Genomic DNA, 22,267 nt, shown 5'->3' on the forward strand with positions numbered 1-22,267 from the left:
AAATACTCATGTATAAAATTAAATAATTGTAAATTTTACAATGGACTTTACTTCTAATAAAGGTTTATTTTTATAAAAAAAAAACATGTCTTCAGATAATTTCTTTTATTACATTAATTATAGTATACATAGTTTTAAGAATATGTTACTTTTAGTATATTGTATTTAATGCCTTCGTTGTTTTGTTTATTTGTTTTTATAAAAAATATTTGCCATATCTTTATTCTCCGACTTGATAGCCCAATGGATATGACCTCTGCCTCCGATTCTAGAGGGTGTGGGTTCGAATCCTGTCCGGGGCATGCACCTCCAACTTTTCCAGTTGTGTGCATTTTAAGAAATTAAATATCACGTGTCTCAAACGGTGAAGGAAAAACATCGCGAGGAAACCTGCATACCAGAGAATTTTCTTAATTCTCTGCGTGTGTGAAGTCTGCCAATCCGCATTGGGCCAGTGTGGTGGACTATTGGCCTAACCCCTCTCATTCCGCGAGGAGACTCGAGCTCAACAGTAAGCCGAATATGGGTTGATAATGATGATTTATATAATAAAGGTATGGTGGGTCAAAGCCCCATAATGTCCAGACGCAGTAACGAGCTGATGATGGTTCAGCTCATATCCAAGGTTCCCAGCCGGATCTCGTCACGCCAAGGATGAGAGGGTCCGTGCTCTGGCGCAGCAAACTCGACACCTGCAATTAAAATAACCGGATAAGTGCGAGTCGCTCGCCCACCGAGGGTTCCGTATAGTCGGATGCATTATTATCGCCGCGTTGGCCGCTTTTAAAGTATACCACAGCCTTTCTTGAATCACTACTCATTATACACCTAATAATAATTATAATTAACTTGGTATTAAATAAATGAAAATAAATTTGATTAATAAGCTTACAGCAACTAGATATACATAAAATTAAAACTCAAGTTTTTGATTTATATCAAGATGGCGCCCCTAAAGCGACTATGACATGACAATTGACAGCAAACGTCAAATCGACTACTGCATTGAAAATGTCATCAATCCGCCAATATTACCCATATTGGTGTTCCATTTCTTGGTAGAGAATGAATATTATTTCGAAAGAATTAAAGTAAATTCGTAGATTTGTATAATCAAAAATAGGTAAAAAAATATTTTCCTTTATTTCCGCCAGTGTACAGTGACTGATCCTGGGCTCCATACAATTTTGGACCATCTCCTTTACATGTTTTCAATAAATAGTGTAGGAAATAGTAGTCTGTGACGGATATGACGTCGCTCGATCTCGTGTTGACTTCAGTGTGCTCGTGGCGTTCGAGCCGTCCACATCTCTTGTTGTGTTATTCTTTATGGGTTACTTAGGGTAGGCGGGAAGAGTGACTTGAGTGGAAAAGGGGAGTGTTTGTCAACAGTCAAAGGATCCTTTAACCCTACACACATCGTTCACAAGTGCGTGACTTCACTCAAGGTCATTCTCTTTCTTCTTTCTCTATTCTAGGGTCTTATTTTGGTTACAGTTTGATGTGTTAATTAAGTTGTCCTGACAAGTGTTGTGAATCATAACCTTTGCTCGACATTAGGTTTCATATTTTTGTAATCACTTCTGAGTCTGCTAAAATATTTATTGTATTCTAAAAAGGACTCACTTGCTCCTCCACGCTGTAAGTGTCCTTCAGCGGGAAGTCCGCGAACACCAGCCGCAGCAGGTCGATGTACTCGTGCCGGTGCCGCTCGTCGGACTGCGACAGCAGCAGCGCCGTCAGCCGGTGCGACACCGCGCCGCCGCGCACCAGCGCCTGCACGTGCCGCAGCTAGGGACACACACACACACACACTACATGTACAGGGTGCTGGTAACGTATACAGTCTGCTGGAAACATATAAATATAACATAAAAAGGCTGCTAGAAACATATAAGACAGATACAGGCTGCTAGAAACATACAACGTATACAGGGTGCTGGAAACATATACTACATGTACAGGTTGCTGGAAACATATACTGGGTGCTGGAAACATATACTACATATACAGGGTGCTGGGGAGTATTTCCCATAACTCTGGGGTTCTTTATCGAAAATTAATAAAAAATCAAGGAACATGTGTTCTAAAATTAATAATTTCGAGGTAATAATATTTCTTTTGTAAATAAATAGATCTAAAAATGTGTCCCACACACGCTATCTTTATTTTAAAATGCAAGGATGGATAAAGGCGTGTGTTACATGTATAGTCGTAATTATTTGAATTATTTTTATGAAAACATAAAAAGTTTAATTTTTTAGTTAAAAAATATTAGTTATGCAATTCGGCTCCTATAAGTGGACTCGTCAACACATTGCAGTTATGGCAAATACTGCCGAGCACCCTGTATATCAAAGTGTGTTTTACTGCTTCGTGCTGCAACTTTTTAGGGTTCCGTAGTCCACAAGGAACCCTTATAGTTTCACCATGTTCACGATTTAATTTTATAAAGAATTAAAGTTATGTTGTAGAGGGTAATCTCTACTGAACCAATTTTGAAAATTCTTTTACTACTAGAAAGTTACATTATTCCTGAGTGTCAAAGGCTAATTTCACGGGAACGGGAACTACGCGGGTGTAAAGTACCTTATCCATTAGTCGGTCGTCCCTGAGCCACTTGCCCGCCACAGCGATGGAAGGCACAAGTAACTCGCGCAAGTCGCGTATACAAGTCAACATGCATTGAAGTCTGCCTTCCAACGCTGAAAATAACAAAGAACATGCATACAAAAACCTATGCTTATATGTTTAAAAGTTGATAAGTTTATTTGGTCCAATCTCAGAAACGAGTGAGTCGCAATAGGCAAGCCATATAGTTCGAAAAGCCGATGGACGTTGGGGTCCCAAGGTGCTGGTGCGACCCCGCACCGGAAAGCGCAGTGATGGGCGACCCCCCACTAGGTGGACCGAGGATATCAAGCGCGTTGCAGGGAGCCGCTGGATGCTGGCGACTCGAGACCGATGTATTTGGAAGTCTATACAAGACAAAAGGCCTATGTCCAGCGGTGGACGTCCATCGGCTGATAATGATGATGACGAATGATGATGAAAATCTCAGAAACTACTATTTCGAATAGAAAATTGTTTTTTTCTACTCTTAATACCTCAAATCATATCACAAAGCTATTTATTCCTACACTTCGTGTGGTAATGAACCTGTAGGAATGAAACCGTGTTTTTTTTTTTAATTTTATATATTCCTACAAAAGTTCAGACTTCCCTATAAGAGACAAAATGTAGGAAGCCATGCCCGACGCCAATTATATAACATTATATACAAAGTTATGTTAATTTTTTCGTAGAATAGTATGCCACTGCACGTAATTAGCCATTGATCAACAACTAGATATGGGTGAGTGATTATGAACCGTATGGTTTTAGTAATAGAGTCCTCCGTAACAGTATCGTGACAGTGACCTGTGTAGTCGCAGACCGCCAGCACGTTGCGGGTGAGTCTGGCGGGCGGCAGCTCCGTTCCCGCGCCGAACGACAAGATGGCGCCGCAGTCCACGTGGCAAGCTCCGCCATCTTTGATGTTGTACAGGATGTTCTCCAGGTGCCGGTCGCCGATACCTGCCAACAAGCATCATTAACAACCCGCTCAGCTCACTGTTGAGCACGAGTCTCCTCTCAGAATGACAGGGGATAGACTAGTCCACTACGCTGACACAATGCGGATAGGCAGATTTCACACACGCAGAGAATTGAGAAAATTCTCTGGTATGCAGGTTTCCTCACGATGTTTTCCTTCACCGATTGAGACACGTGATATTTAATTTCATAAAACGCACATGACTAGAAAGTTGGGGTCGTAAGGTGCTGTTGCGACCCCGCACCGGAAAGCGCAGTGTTGGTCGACCCCCCACTAGTTGGACCAAGGACATCAAACGGGTTGCAGGGAGCCGCTGGATAATGGCGGCTCAATCAATCAATCAATCAATTTTTATTTCGCCAGAATATGGTACATTTACATAGGTCTTTTATATTATATTTAAACACATATCCTGCCATAGTTGGCGTTCAAAAGTTAACAGGTCTTACAAATTACAAATAATAAAAATAAAACAAAGTTCGAATTAATTAATGTCAATATAAATGTCACTTTTATGGTTAATGTCCCTATTTCTAGACCGATGTGGTTGAAAGGCCATGCAAGAGGCCTTTGTCCAGCAGTGGACTCCATCGGCTGATAATGATGATGATATTGTCATACCCACTCCTAACAGTCTTTTCCGTAGTTGTAGGGAAACGTCAATATTGGCCAAATATAAAAAATGTGCCAAATACTCTTTTTCTAAAAAAAAATGTACAGAATATAGGAGTTAGCTATTTGTGGGTTGTTAGTTACGTAGCAATTGATTGATTGGTAAATAGGCTACTGAAGGTTAATGCGTGTCTCTGTCAGGAATCCAATAATAAACCAAGTATATGAACTAATTATTATTTATTAACACACACGAATAATATAACTTTGAGATACATAAATGGCTTAACTAAGCGGACTGGTTATAATGAATAAACTAGAACACGAGCGTTGGTAGGGACGAGTTAGGAACGACTGCCTTAACTTAACATCGAAGCGAACGTTCTTACAGAAAATGTTTACCTAGTGGTTTGCGTGCTTAGGGTTCACTGCAAACGGTATTTAAGAATTGAGTATAAGGCACGCTACACAGAACTTGCCAAAGTTCTAGTGAGGCCAAGGTCTAGATAAAAAGATGAATCGTGACCACCTTGGCGAGAAAACTTTCGGTATACAATGCTCCATCGATCCTGGTCACTGGCCATTTGGACGGCACAGTACAAGATGCGGGCTCCTGTTTCTTTGAGAAGATCTGACCATCGGGTTGGAGATCTACCTCGTGGCCGTTTACCTTCCACATTTCCCATCACAATATTTTTTTCCAAGTTGTCGTTACTACGGCGTGTGATATGTCCAAAATAACCGAGGATGATGGTTTAGAGACGTGTCGTAAAAGCTGAAAACGTATACAAAATGCTCACCGCACAAGTAACTGAGCACCGTCATGTCACACAGCGACTCCAGGAAGTTCCTCCTCTTCGTGATGAAGTCCTGCACGCTGACACAAGTCGCCTCGATCGCTGACCTGAAATACCATTATTTATAACCTACCATTGAACATTTTGAAAAACCCCTGAATGTCATGAAATTATTAATTACACGATCAAGTCTCTTTCAGTGCTCTTTCATTTGAGACATTCGGTTACTCTTCCCCACTTTCATCCCCCACAATTTCCAAACGGCACATAAGTTAGCTTTAATATAAAAAAAAAATAATATTTGAAATCGTTTCATCCGTTCAGGAGTTATGGTGCCACAGACAGACAGACACGTCAAACTTATACCCCTCTTTTTGAGTCGGGGATTAATTATTAGCAGACCCATTCACACGGGAATACTGGGACAAAATATAGCCTATTTTACTTGTCTATGCTAATATTATAAAGAGGTAATAGTCGTAAAGGGCCTGTATATGTAAGAATGTAGTACTGAACCAATTTTAACATAATTCTTGTACCAGAAAGCTACTTTATTTATGAGCGTCAAGGGTAATTTTTATCCCAATATTCCTTTGGAAACGAGATCACCTGAGCCGGTGAAACCGCAGCGTATCGGTTAGTTGGTTATATTGGTGAATACCTTCACGCTAAAACACCTGCTCGCCATTGGACAAGCATAAAATGAGACGTGCTACTTCTGTGATGATACTCCTACGAGAGATAAAAGAGAGACCGAAAGATAACACCAGGAATGTCAGCAAGAAGAAGTGCTGTCGGTTTCTTGAGTAAATGAGATTATTTTTAGTCCGTGCAAGTCGATGCGACATGCCATATTCGAATGCTCTGCCTGTGATGATCGGAGAGGGGCGACACATGGAGTAGATGGCCACGTAGACTCCGGTAGTCTGATAGCGCGTATGCTGTCAAGCGAAGGCGAGTGGCAGAAATATGCACAAATGCTCCGGAAAATAATGATAAGACGGGAAGAAAAGGAAAAAGAGGAGAAAAGGGAAATATCCTAGAGGCAGTTAGCACCATGTAATGCCATGCAGTTCCGTGCTAACTCTGAAGATAAAAAAAAGAGAAAAGAAAAGAAAGAAAGTCGGCGTGACTAGCTGGCAAAAGTCTGGAAGGATTCTTTAACTAACCGACAAAAAAACATAATACCTCGATGTTTGCTGTCGTGTCATCACACTTTTTTGTGGTAACACCCATAAATGAGTTTTTCACACGTGGATACATATACTGACATTTAAGTATTTTTTAAAACTAAAATATCCCTGAGAAATGCATTAATAGCTATATACTGTTTCTAGCAAATAGTAGAAGATTAAAAACAAGGAACAGCAATTTCTCAACAATTGACACTTTATCACTTTGGATAATTTCCTGCCAGAGGTCGATCGGAGGCACGGGCTTCAAGGCAATATCTTCTTGCCTGGACTATAACCGAGCGAGAAAGTTCCCCGCGACGTGAAACTTTCTCGCTCGGTTATAGTCCAACAACCCTTTTCGGGGTTGAGACGTTGCGGCCTGCGGGCGTTCTTGTAGGTCAGTCCAGTGTCCTGCGCTGATTGCTATTGCTCGCAATCCTGCGCGGGGATGGGTGACAATTGAAAATGACAAATGATGGGGTAACATATATACATTTTTATCTTTTTACCTACTTTTAGATACCTTAGCCTCGATAAAATTGCAGCTAATTCTTACTTAATACAATTTTTTTTAGAAAGGGAATATTTGGCATATCTTGGCCAAAATTCCCGTTTCCCCTGCGCTGGGGTGGGTGTGGCCACAGTCCATATAAACATAAGGTATTAATAATTAATATAAATCAATAAACAAACCAAGGTAATAATACTACATAGATAGAATAAGTGTTTATACATCATTTTATGTTCGGTGTTTACGGCCTCGACTACATGTCCAATACTTGTAAGCACATTCCATTATGACGTAAATTAATATTGCAATTGTATAGAATCATTTAGTGTATAAGATCTTAAGTATTGTAAATATTTATGCCATTATAGTATAATACACAACCGTGTACAACCGTGTACACTCCGTGTGATTTTACTGATACTCAAAACACGCAATGGTCTGCCCGAAGACCAATCGTAATAGTGGGGTCAAATCTGGTATGTGTCATGGTGCCATGGGTAGGTGTTTGGTGCGGTGAAGTGGTAATACCTCAGCAAGTACGCCGGCACCGAGTCGCACGCGGCCGCAAACTGCGCCGCCGCGCGCTGCGGGCTCAAGATGAGCTCGCTGTCCTTCGTACGCTGCGGCGGTACCACTGCACAGTACAAACGACATTTATACTTTGGTGACTGTGCACAGTAAAGTTTACTAGCTTGGCAAGTTCGTTGTTGATATGCGGGCGACGGGAGAGGAAGTTCTTCCTCCCGTAGTCCTGCGGGTCGACCCCGCGGACCATCAGGAGTGTTACGAACGAATTTGCTAAGCTTGTAGTGTGGCAGTGAGCTATGCCCGCCACAGGTAGGTGGTAGGTAGTGAACAAATAAAACAGTTCAGGGTTCAGATCGTATACTTTTTCAAACACGCCAACACACCGCTAGGTAACTTATACTAAGCAGTCACTGGCCTGAACATAGGTTGTAGGCTGGTTCCCGCTCCGGGGTCCTTAAGAATTAGGCCTCGGCGTGCGCTGGTGAGGGAAGACCAGATGGCTCGTAGTCGTAGATGAAGATGATGAAGAAGGTGAAGATGGCAAAGTAGGTGAAGAAGGCGAAGAACCCTGCGGGTTTCCCTAGGTTTCGAGCTCAGGAGGCCAACACCAACCAAAGTTAAATATTTACTTGGCACTCGTATCACACCCTTCGGCACTTGACGCAGGTATTAGAATGTCTCGCACTTTATGTGCGGTCGGTTAACGTCGCTCCTCCCGAGTGCAGCCGAAGTAAAACATTCGTACGAAATCGTATTTACAGCTGTGCGCGAGTGCATTTAGTTATGATGTAGGTATCGAGCGCAGGGACCATAGGACCATAGGCTCAGTGCAAACAACTGTCATATTTAAGTTATAGCGTTACAGTAGTTCCTCAATCCCCATTCTAACACAGGACAGCGAGACGCCGTGAAAATTAGCATCCTTTTGTTGTCTACATCCAGTAGAACCGTTTTGCATCACCTTTTCTAATAACAATTGCTAAGATGTGGAATGCTCTTCTGTCTGTGTGCCTTGACACGTACAATTTGTGCGCTTTCAAGGCAAGAGTGAACAGGAATATTGTAGGCAAGTTTCCGGACAAGAGTGAATAGGCATTGTCTAGGCAGGCGTGCGTCACCTTAGACCAGGCGTGATTGTGGTCAAGCACAAGCCTGTACAACATGAAAAAAAACTTAAAATAATATTAATATCAATAGTAGCATATTTTTTTTATTAAGTTCCAGTAATTCTGTCGTTTCTGACAGTCACTTACAGTCCCTCTGCCCCAGCAGCGCCCTCAGAGTGACGCAGTCCTCCAGATACTGCACCAGCGCGCACTCCTCACCGAGCGTCGACACCTGCCGGAGAGTCACATTAGGCTTCATCATCAAACAAAATCAATATTCATTATTTATTTATTTCAATTACTTTTACTTTACAAGCATTTTCGAAACGACAGGTAATTAGATAATGGTGATAATGATTAGTACATAACTTAAAATTAAAGTGACGAGGGTTCCAAACACGCCTTGGTCCGAGAAGAGTCCACAATAAACTCAGCCAGGTTTTCATCATCATCAATACTATACTGGGTGACATTTCTTCGAATAGAAAGCAGAGATCATGGACTAAGTTGCAGTGGCGAAAGATGAAATTTAAATGAAGGTAAGCCGTCCTAAAGAAACGGAAAGTTTCCGGTTTCTCATGTAACTAGATATAGTTCAACAACGAAAACGCATGGATTTTAAAGGTAACCCGATGGGAATCGACTTGCATGAACTCTTCGTCGCTGCTATGTCGCTTTAGTAACTATCAAATGTAGCATCCCAGAGTCCCGCACCAATAAATACTATGACATCTCACATGGTAGCCGGTGCGGCGCCGCACGCCGCTCGCCTGCGCCGCACGCAACAGCCGCAACGCAACGCAGTGCGGGCGCGCGCGCTCGCCGCTCTTCACTATGAAGCGCGCGCCGGAGCCGTCGCTCAGCACGCAGCGCACCAGCGCCGGCCGACGGAGCGACCTCACGAACACCGATATCTGGGGGACGAGGATGGAGAGTGAGTCACGAGAGAGAGAGGAAAGAGAGAGTTGTACAATGTTACTACAAAAAAATTAAGTAAAAAAGAACAAACAAATTACTGTAAAAAGATAGAATAATGTAAGGAATACCAGTCCGAGACGCCGATTAGGGAGTTAGAAAAGAGTAGCGATCAGTGGGCGGGAACGACTAGCGATATAAGGCGCTCGTCGTACGGTCGGCTTCAGTATGCTCGTGGCGTTCGAGCCATCTACATTTCTTGTTGTGTAATTCTTTATGGGTTACTTGGGATAGGCGGGGAGAGTGACTTGAGTGGATAAGGGAAACTTGGTTAACTATCAAGGACGTCCTTAACCCTACACACGACGGTCACAAGTTCGTGACTCCACTCAAGGTCATTTGTTAATTAAGTTGTCCTGACAAATGTTGTGAATCATAACCTTTGTTCGACATTTGTTTTCTTATTTTTGTAATCCACTTTTCGAGTTATTTTCTAAAAATAAGATACCACTGCGCAGATTGCTTGTTAAAATCAATTTAGAGCTTGAATTTGAGTTGAAAAGTCACCTTTTCCTCGAATCTGACGACATACACTCCCTTCTTCAAACACAAGAGTCTCGCCAGGCCCTCGTCTCTCTGCGGCACTCGCGCTAGCGAAGGACACAGATGCGACAGGTACAGGGTGCTCTTGTCTGACACTTTCAGATCAGCCAGTATGGACGTGAGCAGTTGGCGCCTCACTTCAGCGCTGCTATCTGGGAAACAAGTACAATTTCTAGTATTTTTTTAAGTTTTAGTCGTGTTTCATAATCAATTAATATAAATAACTCCCTATAGTTTAAATTCTATAAAAGTAAAATTTCATCTGAACATATTCATATGTTGCAAGAGGTCACACACAAAGGAAACATCACGAAATCTCGATAACCGCTTGGCGTGCAAAGATGAAATTTAGTAAGGAGGAAGTTTATAGTTAGTAGAGCTAAGCTAGCTAAGAACGATTTATAGTTAGTAGAGCTAAGCTAGCTAAGAACGATTTTTGCGAGGACAAGTTTTGTTGAAATAGAGGAATGTGTGCAGACGTTGGTGTATGCGTGTGTCGGTGTGAGTGAGTCATTATACGGTCGTCTCGTGTCGTCACGAGTCGATATAGTACGAAAGTGTACCGTTAGTTAGTTGGAAAATAGTGGGAGACCGCTCGGGCAGCCTAGCTCATTCTTGTGTGAGTGTTAACTAGTTTTAAAAGGCGTCTTTAACCCTACATCCTTCAGTCACAAGTCCGGGACTTCACTCACGGTTATTCTTTGCCATTCGAGGGTTTATTGGTGACATTCTTGGTGGGATTTGTTAGACTTGACAGATTTTCATTCAATAATAGTGCTTGCCCTTTAAATTCGCTTCTGATGTCAACCAGTTTCCGAACGACGTGCGTACGTGCGTGCATGCATGTGTGGGTGTGAACAGGACAATGAATAAAAGCAATACAGACAACATACCAGCCATAGCGTCTATATTGTCCTTGTATTTATACAACACTTGGAAGTCCGCGCCCGCAAACTCGTTGTCAAAGATGGCTTCCTTCATGGCCGCCCACACGCGCGACCATTCCGCTTCGTCTGGAATAATATAACATGATGTCATCGTGTTTGTAGAAAGCTTTTTACGAAAACAATAGGGATGATGACAGTTTTTTAAATTGTATATAAATTAAGAGTATAGTAATAGTAAAGCAATTTTGTAAAAGTAACAGGGTATCTGCGATCATTACTATCGGAGCTACAGGGATTTAAAGTGTCAGATTTGCGGCGCTGCCGCGGATCCCTGAAAAACGCCCCATACAAAATGGCACGAACTAATGACGTCGTAGGTAATGTAATGATCGTTAGATTTGTATGTGCGTTCAAGCAAAATTACTAATATCTTTGTTATTTGTGCGTTTATGTTTATAGTTCAAATATTAAAAAATGTCACATTTAATGTAAGGAAGCTAAAACTGTATGAATTTTCATCTAGTTACGATAAAATATTTTTAATAGATTTTGAAATTTTATAATGTCATTTATTTTGCAAATATCCAGGCAATCTTTGCTTTTTATGTATAAATTAGTTAACATTGACCCTATTTACCCGAATGTATCATAAAAATCAATATATTCAAACCTAGTCATCATCCCCATTACAACAATGAAACTTCGATTTTATAAACCCATCAGATCATTGATCTTATATTTAGATAGAGGGCTAACGTCTAGCTCGTCAGGTCCATATCTAATTAGTCAAAGATCGACATATTGTTTCCGTCGGCTAGAAATATGTCGTTGAGGCAAGATAGGCGTACTGAAGTAGATGTCTATAGGTTACATAATGAGCCGGAGAACCAAAGTTTGGTCGTTAATATGTGAGTCTTCCTAACTTTAACCGCTTTTAACTGCAGATAGCCTAGCGTAATGCACTCTCATATATCGCCCGACCGTTGTCGTATTTGGCGGCCGGGTGCTTTCTTATTACCCGACTGCGTCAGAAGGACTGAAATCCCTAATCAAAGCCCGGGCAGGCGAAGTCACGGCTGGAGGACAGTTACGGCGCACGGCCTGAGGCCGCGCCATATTATATACTTAGGTAACTTACGGTTGGAGAGGAGCTAAACACATCTTAGGTGATATCCCCGACCGAAGATCGGGTAGGCGAAATCACGTATGGAGGAGCGGTACGCGCGTGGCTTCTTAGGTAGAATATCCGGCCAAAGCATGGGTAGACAAAATCACGGCCGGAGGACAGTAACGCGCGCGGCTGGAAGCCGCGCATATTATGTACTTAGGTAAACTGTCCAGCCGAAGTCACTGCCGGACGCCCTGTCACAAATGTTTACTCTAGGTCACAGCCGGATAGTAGTTATGCGCGCGGCCCGAGGCCGCGCATTTTATATACAAGCCAAAGACACGGCCAGAGGCCTGACCTAAAATCTATAAGGGTACATCAGCTCCAACTGTTGAATACAACGCTAAACCCACCGTGTCTGTCCAGAGCGGCACGCGAGCGCAAACAATACTGCTGCAACTGGTAGTCGGGCTGCACGAGCGCACTCAAGCGCCGCCGGTGCGCGCCCGCGTCGCTCCACTTGTGCGCGCTGGCGGACAGCTGCTCCAGAGACACTTCGTCCAGCTGATGCTTCATCAGCTCCAACTGGAAAAAGAAGGAATCTAGCTAGAATCTTACACGCCTCAAAAACAAATATCGGGTCGACGGAAACAATATACCTTTGACTAATTAGATAATGGACCTGACGCGCTAGACGTTAAACCTCAATGAAAGCATAAGATCAACGACCTAACGGGATTATAAAATCATTATACAATTGAAGTTTCATCAATTGTTATTGATGCGTGAAGAGCTCCCTAAGATGTTTTAGATCATTCAACGGCACCAACCAACACTTTCTAGTTTACTAAAATATGCAACTACTATATCGACAAGTCGCTCCCCGAAAAGACCCTGGGGCTAACACGGTTGAAGGACAGAGCTGGAAACAGCTCAAAGCAGCTCGGATGCCGGCAAAAGAAATAGCAATCTGGATAGATGGAACTTTTACGAATTAACAGGCAGAGCATAACTTTACAAGTGGCTCTTTCGGGGAGCAGGATTAGATGTAGATATGACGACATGCCAAAACTCTCCTTGAGGCATCACTCCTCCTACAATTCTGCTCTATGGGTCGTTCCTCAAGGTGTTGTTGGGGGAACGACTTGGAGATATAGTATGCAAGACAAAAGCTATTTTTATGATGCATATCCTAAGTTGGAAATAGTTGTAGAGATCCAAACACAATAGTCACAATTTAGATTTATATAATCTTATAAATGTAAAAAGCCACCTTTCTTGGTAGCAGTTGTCTGTGGCGACTGACTGTCGTCACCTGTCACCGGGCTTTTAAGAGGGAAAAAGATTGTCGTGTCATTGAGGACCGAGATGTTAAAAGTTAAACTAAATGGTGTAAAAAGTGTATAGAACTATAAAAGATTGTGTATCAAAGGACTTTTAAAACAACAGTGATTATTTGATGAACAGTGTAACAGCTTTAATTGTTGTTCCTCTTTCAATAAGAGCAACACAATAAACTACAAAACAATACATAAAAAAATCTCTTAACTTACAGTGTATTGTTATCTATACTTATAATAAATCTGTAGAGAGGTCAATTCTGTACATGAAATATATTTCCAAAATAACTATCAGGGGGTGATTAGTGATCGATACTGATGCCAAAAATGCAATCAGTAAAATTTTTGTCTGTCTGTCTGTCTGTATGTTCGTTATAGAAACAAAAACTACTCGACGGATTTTAACAAAACTTGGTACAATTATTCTTCATACTCCTGGGCAGGTTAAAATATACTTTTCATTACGCTCCCGTCAATGGGAGCAGAGCAGTGAAGAGAAATGTTGAGAAAACGGGAGAAGTTACTCCATTTTTTAAGCTTCCGTCGCCGTTGCATGGTCCCTACCATAGGGGTAGTAGGATAAAGGTAGGTTAGGGGTAAGATAGGGGTAGGGTAGGGGTAGGGTAGGGGTAGGGTAGGGGTAGGCGTAGTAGTAGGGTTTCACGCAGACGAAGTCGCGGGCGTCCGCTAGTTTTAACATAAATAACATTATATGAATTTGAGTTACGCTGGGACTTTAGCCGAGCGATGTCCACCTATAGCGAGATCTCACCAACGCGTCCAGCAGGTGGCGCGTGTTCGGCGTCGGCTGGACGTCTTCGGCCAGGCGCGCGATGATGACGTCAGCGAGCAGCACGCCGGCGCGCCCCAGCTGCAGCTGGACGAAGGTGGTGAGCTGGGAAGCCATGCTGTGCAGGAGGTCGCTTTTTTCGTGCTCTGAAATTCAAAAACATACCAGCAATGCACCATAGTACGGTTGACTCCGGTAAAAAGTCTTCGTTGTATACAGGGTCACTGAAAAAGTATAGCGATCCTTTTAAGGGATGATAGTAGGGATTTTGCCCCATATAACCTTATGCAATTTAATAGCTAATGATCTACTATCACCCCTTAAAGGGATCGCTATACGTTATAGTGACTCTGTATACGACGAGGTGGCGGATTCACGGAATGTATTCCCCCTGAATAAAGAGTTTTTACTAAAATTTTAACGGCTTTACACTTTTAACAGCACTGTTCCATAAAAGCCGAAGACAAGACGAAGGTCCTGGGTCGATCCGATTGGGATTTTACTAAGCCAGGTTTGACTGGCGGGAGGCGGGACCGTGGCTAGCAGACCTCAAAGGTATACCGCCATTTAGCGTTCACGATGTCGTAGAAACCAACAGAGGTGTGGATTTTCATCGTCCTCCTAACAAGTCTGCCAGCTTTATCAGCTGCATCATCAGGTGAGATTGTAGTCAAGGGCTCAGACTAAATACATAAGGACTAGTATCGCACCCAAATTCACGAACAAAATTTTCTGCCATTTTCTAAGGAAAACGAGCTTAGATTTCATACATTATTATTATTATTATAGCTTTATTTCCACTTAACAGTTTTACAATACATAAAATGTTACAATAAATTTTAAAGTAATTCTGTTATTTTGTTATGTGGCCCCCTATGGGTAAAAGCCTCCTCCATCTTTTTCCATTTTTCCCTATCTTTGGCCATATGCATCCAGTTTTTTCCTGCTGTTTTTATTATATCATCGACCCATCTCTTTTTCTGTCTTCCTACATTTCTTTTGCCAATTGGGCCTTGCCATTTAGTTGTTTGGTAAGTCCATCTCTTATCTTTATATCTTGATAAGTGACCAGCCCAGTTCCATTTTTGTTTTAAACTAAAAAGAAGCGCATCTGTTAATTTAGTTTTCATTCGGATGTCTACGTTTCTTGTTTTTTGTATCCTCCTCAATTTCAATATGCTGCGTTCCATAGCATGTTGACATGATGAAATTTTGTTTTTTACTTTTTCTGTGTAGATCCATGTCTGACTAGCGTAAGTTAGGCTCGGGAGAATGCAAGAATCCATTATAATCTTTTTTATAGTAAGGCTATAGTTCCCTTTTAGAATTTCTTTTAGGGCCCAGTATTTCTTCCAAGCCGTACTTATTCGTCTGTCTATTTCGTTTTCATTACTGTTTGGATCGAAAGACACAGATTTACCTAGGTAAATATATTCATCCACGTAATCTATTGGTCTTTCCTCTACTGTAATTGGTTTCCTATGGCTGTTTGTCATTATCTTAGTTTTGGATGCGTTCATGTGCAAGCCGATCTTTTTACTTTCTGAGTTTAATCCTTCGAGCATTGCTTCTAGACTTTTCGCGGATTCGCTAAAAAGAACAATGTCATCTGCGAACCTTAGGTGTGTTAAGTTTCTATTTAATATCCATATGCCATTATTCTTCCAATCAATCTTTTTGAAAATGTCTTGAAGTACAGCTATGAATAGCTTTGGGGACAGCGGGTCTCCCTGCCGTACGCCTCTTTCAATTGCGAACTCCTCCCCTAGTTTTTCCAGTTTTACTCTGCTTACACTTTTAGAATAGATGTTTTTAATGACATTTATATATGTTTCATTTATGTCATTGTTTCTTAGAGCTGTCCAAATAGATGGGTGTACTATGCTATCAAACGCTTTGGAGTAGTCCACAAAAGCTATGTACAGCGGTTTATTGAATTCTTTGAATTTCTCTATTACTTGTTCCAAGGTATGTATATGGTCTATCGTTGAGTAGTGTGGACGAAAACCCGCTTGTTCTATTGGCTGATTACTGTCAATATCTGGTGCTATTCTTCTCAAGATGATTGATGAAAAGAGTTTATATATTGTTGATAGCAAGCTGATAGGCCTATAATTTCCGATGTCACGTGGGTTTCCTTTTTTATATAATAATATTATGTTAGATTTGCTCCATTGTGATGGTACTTGCTCTTTTTCCAGAACTAAGTTGAAGAAGACCGCCAGATATGGGGCTAGAATTGTCGCTCCGACTTTTATGGCTTCGTTTGTGATGTTATCATCTCCTGGGCTCTTCTCAGATTTTAGTCGTTTGATTTGAGTCATTATTTCTCCTTCCGTTATTGGATCTAATGGAGTTTCTCCAGCATTTTCTCCAGTTGTATTATCATTATTATCATTTTCGGCATCCTGTGGTGGACCTTTATAAAGAGAAGTATAAAACGCTGTGGCACATTTTATTATATCTTCCCTATTTTTGTTTTCGCCCATGTCACTATTCAAGCTTTGTATCCAATTCTTGTGTGTAGATAGTTCTTTGAAAGCTCTTTTTGAACTTCGGAAAGTAGACATGTTTTTCTCTATTATTTCTGTTCTATGGTTGGCATAATCACGTTTGATTGATCTGTTGGATTGTTTGAACAGCATTTTCAGTTCCTCTCTCATTTCTTTAGACTTTTTCTTCGTAAACATAAGTTCAGTTCTTCTACAGATCAAGTTTTGTGAGTCTTCACTAATGATCTTTTCTCTGTGCATGTTACTTACTTTTTCATCACTTTTGAGACTTTTTGTAATTGCATCTTCCAGTTTGTCACTAAAGGATTGTACAGTCTTGTTTTCCTTTACAAATTCTTGCAACCTTGGTAGGATCTTTTTCAAGTTCTCTAAATAACTGCTTTTTTCTTTTGTGCTCTTCAATTTGTTGGGCACGGATTTAAATGATCTTCTGTTAAGTTTAGGTTTTTGAATTTTTATTGTGCTTCTTACAATCCTGTGATCAGACGGAAAGCTTATTTTGTTCAGAACTTCTACATTTGTTACAGTATTTGGGTTGGGGCTCATTATAAAGTCAATTTCGTTTTTTGTTTTATGATCTGGTGATATCCATGTCCACCTTCTGGAAGATTTCTTCTTAAAGTATGTATTCATCACTGCCAGGTTGTTCTCTTGTGCATATTGTATTAGGCGTTCGCCTCTGGCGTTCCGTGTGCCATAACCATATTTGCCCATTATAAAAATTTCGTGTGGTTTAGGTTGTCCGATTTTGGCATTGAAATCGCCGATGATTAGCCTGTTTTTATCAGCCAGTTCTTGCGCTTCTGTTAAGTCATTGTAGAATTTTGTGATTTCTTCTTCACATGCACTTTCGGTAGGAGAATACACTTGAATTAATGATAGTGGACCCTCCTTGAAGTTTAGTTTTAGTAAGGCGACTCTCTCTGAAATACCCAGAAATCCTACTATGTTGCCTTTTAATGATTTCTTTATAAGGAAGGTTTTTATGTTCTTCGATGGTGTATCCTACCTTTTTAACTTCTGCGAGTCCTATGATATCCCATTTTATTTTCTCTATAGCGTAATTTAATTCTAAAATTCTTACTTTATTTGAGAGGGATCTGACATTGTATGTGCATATTCTAAGACCTTCTTTGTTGATGTTTGTGTAACTGAGGTTATATTTATTGCGTTTATTTAAATTGTTTTCTTTTGATTTATTTGATGAAGGGTAGTGGTCATCTGGCATTTCATACATATATTATACTAAACTACCAGTTATAATTCGTTTTTTACACCATATAACTACATAAAAATGTATTTTTACGGAGGTTTTTAACCGACGGACACGATTGTAAACTAAGAAACATCGATTCTGTAGAGACAGTGTTTATAATCGCATAAGATCGTTGATCATATACTTTGACAGAAAAATAATGTCTTGCGAGGCAGGTCTTTATCTAACTAGTCTGAGAGTCAAGGGCTACCTTATCAGCCGATAGACGTCCACTGCTGGACATAGGCCTCTTGTATGGACCTCCAAGCACAACGATCTCGAGCCGCCAGCATCCAGCGGCTCCATGCAACCAGCTTGATATCCTCGGTCCACCTAGTGGGGGGTCGCCCAACACTGCGCTTTCCAGTGCGGGGTCGCCATTCCAGCACCTTGGGACCCCAACGTCCATCGGCGCTCATTGCTACATCAGCTTCGCGACTCGCTGAGCTATATCAGTGACTTTAGTTCGTCTGCGGATCTCCTCATATCTGATTCGATCACGCAGAGAAACCCCAAGCATAGCTCGCTCCATCGCCCGCTGAGTGCCTTTGAGCCTTCTTATGAGGCCCATAGTTAGCGACCAAGGGCTAACCTTGTAAAGAATAAAAAGAAAAAAACATTTAATCACTCACGTTGACAAGTGTCCCACAGGTTGTTGGTGAAAGTGATGGCAGTGACGTACGCTGCCTCCAGGTGCTGCTTGGCGAGCGGCGACAACTGCGGTGGACGGGGGGCGACAGTAATCTCCTTGAAGGTATTGTTGAAATCTTCCCGCGGTGCTGTACAATGAAGTAATTATTGAAGTAAAACTTCTCTATGCTGCACTTGGGAGAGTAAGCTGGTGAATGCGCTACAATAGCTTCGCAATTCCCGATGGTCCGCGCAGGCCGGGAGGAAGTAGCGATGCCCCGGGTGTCTTCATACCCGCGCAGGCTTTCCCTCCCCGTCGCCCGCATATCAAGACAGTGTCATCAACAAACTTGCCAAGCTATAGAAATGTAATCGAAAGCGCCATCTATAGTAACACAGCTAAACTACGACACAACACAAGTGAGCGCAGCGCCGAATCCGTTTAGTCTTTTAACGGCATAATTGTGAACTAACTAGTAGGAACTTAAAAAGAAAAGGAAGTCCGACACGAAAGATGGCACCACTATTGCTTAAGTTTGTCTTTTATGTATTGTTTTATTTTATCTTTGGAAGAAGTTTTACTTAAGTCTAAAAAGCACTTAAAATTTTGAAAACCCTCTGATAGTTTTGTATAGCTAAGTAACCTAACTATCTAACTTAACCGATTTTAATTCTATCATACTTCCTACTAATATTATTAACACGAAAGTTTGTATGGATGTTTGGATGTTTGTTACTCTTTAACGCCGCTACTACTGAAGCGATTTGGCTAAAATTTGGAATGGAAATGGAAAACTGATGATTTTGATGATATGAATATTTGTTACTCTTTCACGCCTCGACTTCTTAACCGAATTAACTGAAATTTGGTATTGAGATATATTATAGCATGTATTAACATATAGGCTACTTTTTATCCCGGATAAATCCATGGTTCCCGTGGGATTTGTGAAAAACTAAGTTCCACGCGGACGAAGTCGCGGGCGTGCGCTAGTGAAACATATATAGGAACGTTCGAAAAACTATCTTTCAAATAAAAAAATAGAATCATCATAAAATCTCAAAAACAGCTTGACGTACAAAAATAAAATTTGACAGTGAGGTAGTTTATAGTTAACAAACGTCCGCTAAAAAGGGATTTTTCGACAGGGCCTAATTAAAGAGGTCTAAGGGCGGACGAAGTCGCGGGAATCCGCTAGTTAAGCTATATGCAAGTACGAACATGTATGCAGTATGTAACTCACATTGCACGTCTCTCTTCAGCCGCAGGATCAGTTCGTTCATCCCCATGACGTCATCAAAGCTGGAATCCTCCCTAAACTGCTTTGTATATGTTTCTGAAAAAAAAAACAACGATTGATCTTTAAACCAGTAAAAGTTGACATTTTCTAATCTTTAATCCTAAATGTAGGTACATATTGAAATTTTTATTATTCAACTTTTTATTCTTTACCTATAATAGTACCAATAATTGACATTTTGAATCGTTAACTTTAGTACCAATTTGTAATCTTTAGTCTTTAACTTCTACTTGTAACTGTAACAAAATAATTGACATCTTAAATCGTTAGCTTTAATTGTACCAATTGACTTTTATTTTGTTTTAATTTTTACTTTTAATTCTGTCTTTTATTGTCATTTTCCTTAATAATCATCTGACTTCTATTATGCTATTAATCTTAATTCACGTCATCAATCCATATTCGGCTCACTGCTGAGCTCGAGTCTCCTCTCAGAATGAGAGGGGTTAGGCCAATAGTCCACCACGCTGGCCCAATGCGGATTGGCAGACTTCACACACGCAGAGAATTAAGAAAATTCTCTGGTATGTAGGTTTCCTCACGATATTTCCTTCACCGTTTGAGACACGTGATATTTAATTTCTTAAAATGCACACAACAGGAAAGTTGGAGGTGCATGCCCCGGACCGGATTCGAACCCACACCCTCCGGAATCCGAGGCAGAGATCATATCCACTGATCGACTCATGGTGATAATAACAGTCGAAAACTTAAAATCAAAGTTACGAGGGTTCCAAACGCGCCTCGGTCCGAGAAGAGCCCACAACAAACTCGGCTAAGGTTTATTTTTTTGTTTACCACAAATTCGACCCCAGGACCTCTGTCGAGAACCTCAGTACTACCAACAGTCATCATGTCAATTGTAAATTATAATACTGTATGACTTTTTCAAAAGAGCAACTGTTGAGTTTCTTGCCGGTATCTTCTCAGCAGAACCTGCCTTCTGAACCGGTGGTAGAATCTTTACAAATAGTCAACTGACGTGTCAAAAGTGCTTGTAAACTGAGCCTATTTGAAATAAATGATGATTTGTCATTGACACAAGCACTACGCACCAAGCATACGTACCGGCGCTCTCCAGCGCTTTGCTCAGTCCCGCTGCATCGTGAGCGGCTAGCGCCAGCGCTCTCCGAGCCACCAGCTTCTGCCGAAGCCACGACAGAGACTCGCTCCTGTACAACCCGCTGGGACATACAGACAACTTCCTTCAATATATATCGTCATGATATCATTTATTAATTACTTCTTTTTTTAAATTTTTTAACAATATAAGTATAAAATACAAAAGATTATTAAAATTTTATAAAAACAATCCACCCAAGCAACCGGTGGTCAGGGCTCCAGAGTGAGGAACCTCCTCACAATACGCGCCGTCTCAAGAATCACTGCCTTTTTCATCATCATTATTAACAACCTTAGACTAAATACATAATATGGACCTGCCTCGCTTAACGTTACTTTTCTATCAAAGTATATGATCAACGATCTAATGCGATTATAACAATCTGAGACATACAGACAACTTACTTCAATCTATATCATCATTAACACCCTCAGATCAATTACCTTTGGACTTTTATCACACACAAATTCACGAACAATTTTAATTTTTTGAGGAGAATGAGGTAAACTCACACATCGAAAATATTTAACACCAATAAATATATCCTGTGTCCTTACACTACACACAACTATAAATTTGAAATCGTATTACACACACAACTTTAACGCAATAAAACATCGATTCTTTAGCAGTTTGTATGAATATCCCTGTCAAAAAGGACACCCTGTGTATTAAATAAAACGGTAACTCACGTAACGCTCTTGCAACACAACAAGGCCTGCTCGTGTAGTCCTCTCTCGTTCGCACTCGCGCACCACCGCAGCTGGTGCGAGTGAGACAGCTTGTCCAGCGCTTCGTTAGAGCCAAGCGAGACCGACTGCAAGTAACTCGATCTGAAAAAAAAAAAGCGAGAAATAACATCGTATGTGCTACCTTCTGATCACTTTGAAGGCGGCGCCGAGCCAGTGACGTATTAATTAAAGCCGTTTCTGAAAAACCACGGGAAGTCTGTCAGACTGTCTGGAAATCCTATAGCTTCACGCATCACTGTGTTGGCACCGCGTTCAAAGCGATGTTATTTTTGGATGTTTAGTTTATTTTTGTGATTTTGTAGTCCATAGAATTCTTTTTTAAATGATTTAATTTTTTTATATTTTTAGTGTGTCCTAGCATAGTGAACGAACGCCACAGTACATTTCATTCCCTCCTCCTCCTTATCAACCCATATACGGCTCACTGCTGAGCTCGAGTCTCCTCACAGAATGAGAGGGGTTAGGCCAATAGTCCACCACGCTGGCCCAATGCGGGTTGGCAGACTTCACACACGCAGAGAATTAAGAAATTCTCTGGTATGCAGGTTTCCTCACGATGTTTTCCTTCACCGATTTGAGACACGTGATATTAAATTTCTTAAAATGCACACAACTGAAAAGTTGGAGGTGCATGCCCCGGACCGGATTCGAACCCACACCCTCCGAAATCGGAGGCAGAAGTCATATCCACTGGGCTATCACGAATCTCAAACATACATTTCATTA

At 41.2% G+C, this 22,267-nt stretch overlaps 1 protein-coding gene across 1 annotated transcript in view; it reads right to left on the reverse strand.

The window, feature by feature from the left end:
- Nucleotides 1-90: 90 nt before the first annotated feature.
- LOC112045695 (uncharacterized) overlaps nt 91-22,267 on the reverse strand; it is a 41,748-nt gene continuing 19,571 nt past the window's right edge. The window contains exons 23-38 of the mRNA XM_052889837.1: nt 21,482-21,622; nt 20,735-20,850; nt 19,610-19,702; nt 18,368-18,514; nt 13,950-14,113; nt 12,251-12,422; nt 10,736-10,855; nt 9,807-9,994; nt 9,062-9,238; nt 8,472-8,556; nt 7,219-7,324; nt 5,008-5,111; nt 3,421-3,576; nt 2,590-2,705; nt 1,627-1,791; nt 91-692 (exon numbers count right to left, since the gene is read on the reverse strand). Coding sequence (XP_052745797.1) covers nt 615-692; nt 1,627-1,791; nt 2,590-2,705; nt 3,421-3,576; nt 5,008-5,111; nt 7,219-7,324; nt 8,472-8,556; nt 9,062-9,238; nt 9,807-9,994; nt 10,736-10,855; nt 12,251-12,422; nt 13,950-14,113; nt 18,368-18,514; nt 19,610-19,702; nt 20,735-20,850; nt 21,482-21,622 — 2,128 coding nt within the window. The 3' untranslated portion in view covers nt 91-614. The remainder of the gene's footprint in view (nt 693-1,626; nt 1,792-2,589; nt 2,706-3,420; nt 3,577-5,007; nt 5,112-7,218; nt 7,325-8,471; nt 8,557-9,061; nt 9,239-9,806; nt 9,995-10,735; nt 10,856-12,250; nt 12,423-13,949; nt 14,114-18,367; nt 18,515-19,609; nt 19,703-20,734; nt 20,851-21,481; nt 21,623-22,267) is intronic.

Source organism: Bicyclus anynana, chromosome 26, assembly GCF_947172395.1.
Source record: "Bicyclus anynana chromosome 26, ilBicAnyn1.1, whole genome shotgun sequence".
Lineage (NCBI taxonomy): Eukaryota > Metazoa > Arthropoda > Insecta > Lepidoptera > Nymphalidae > Bicyclus > Bicyclus anynana.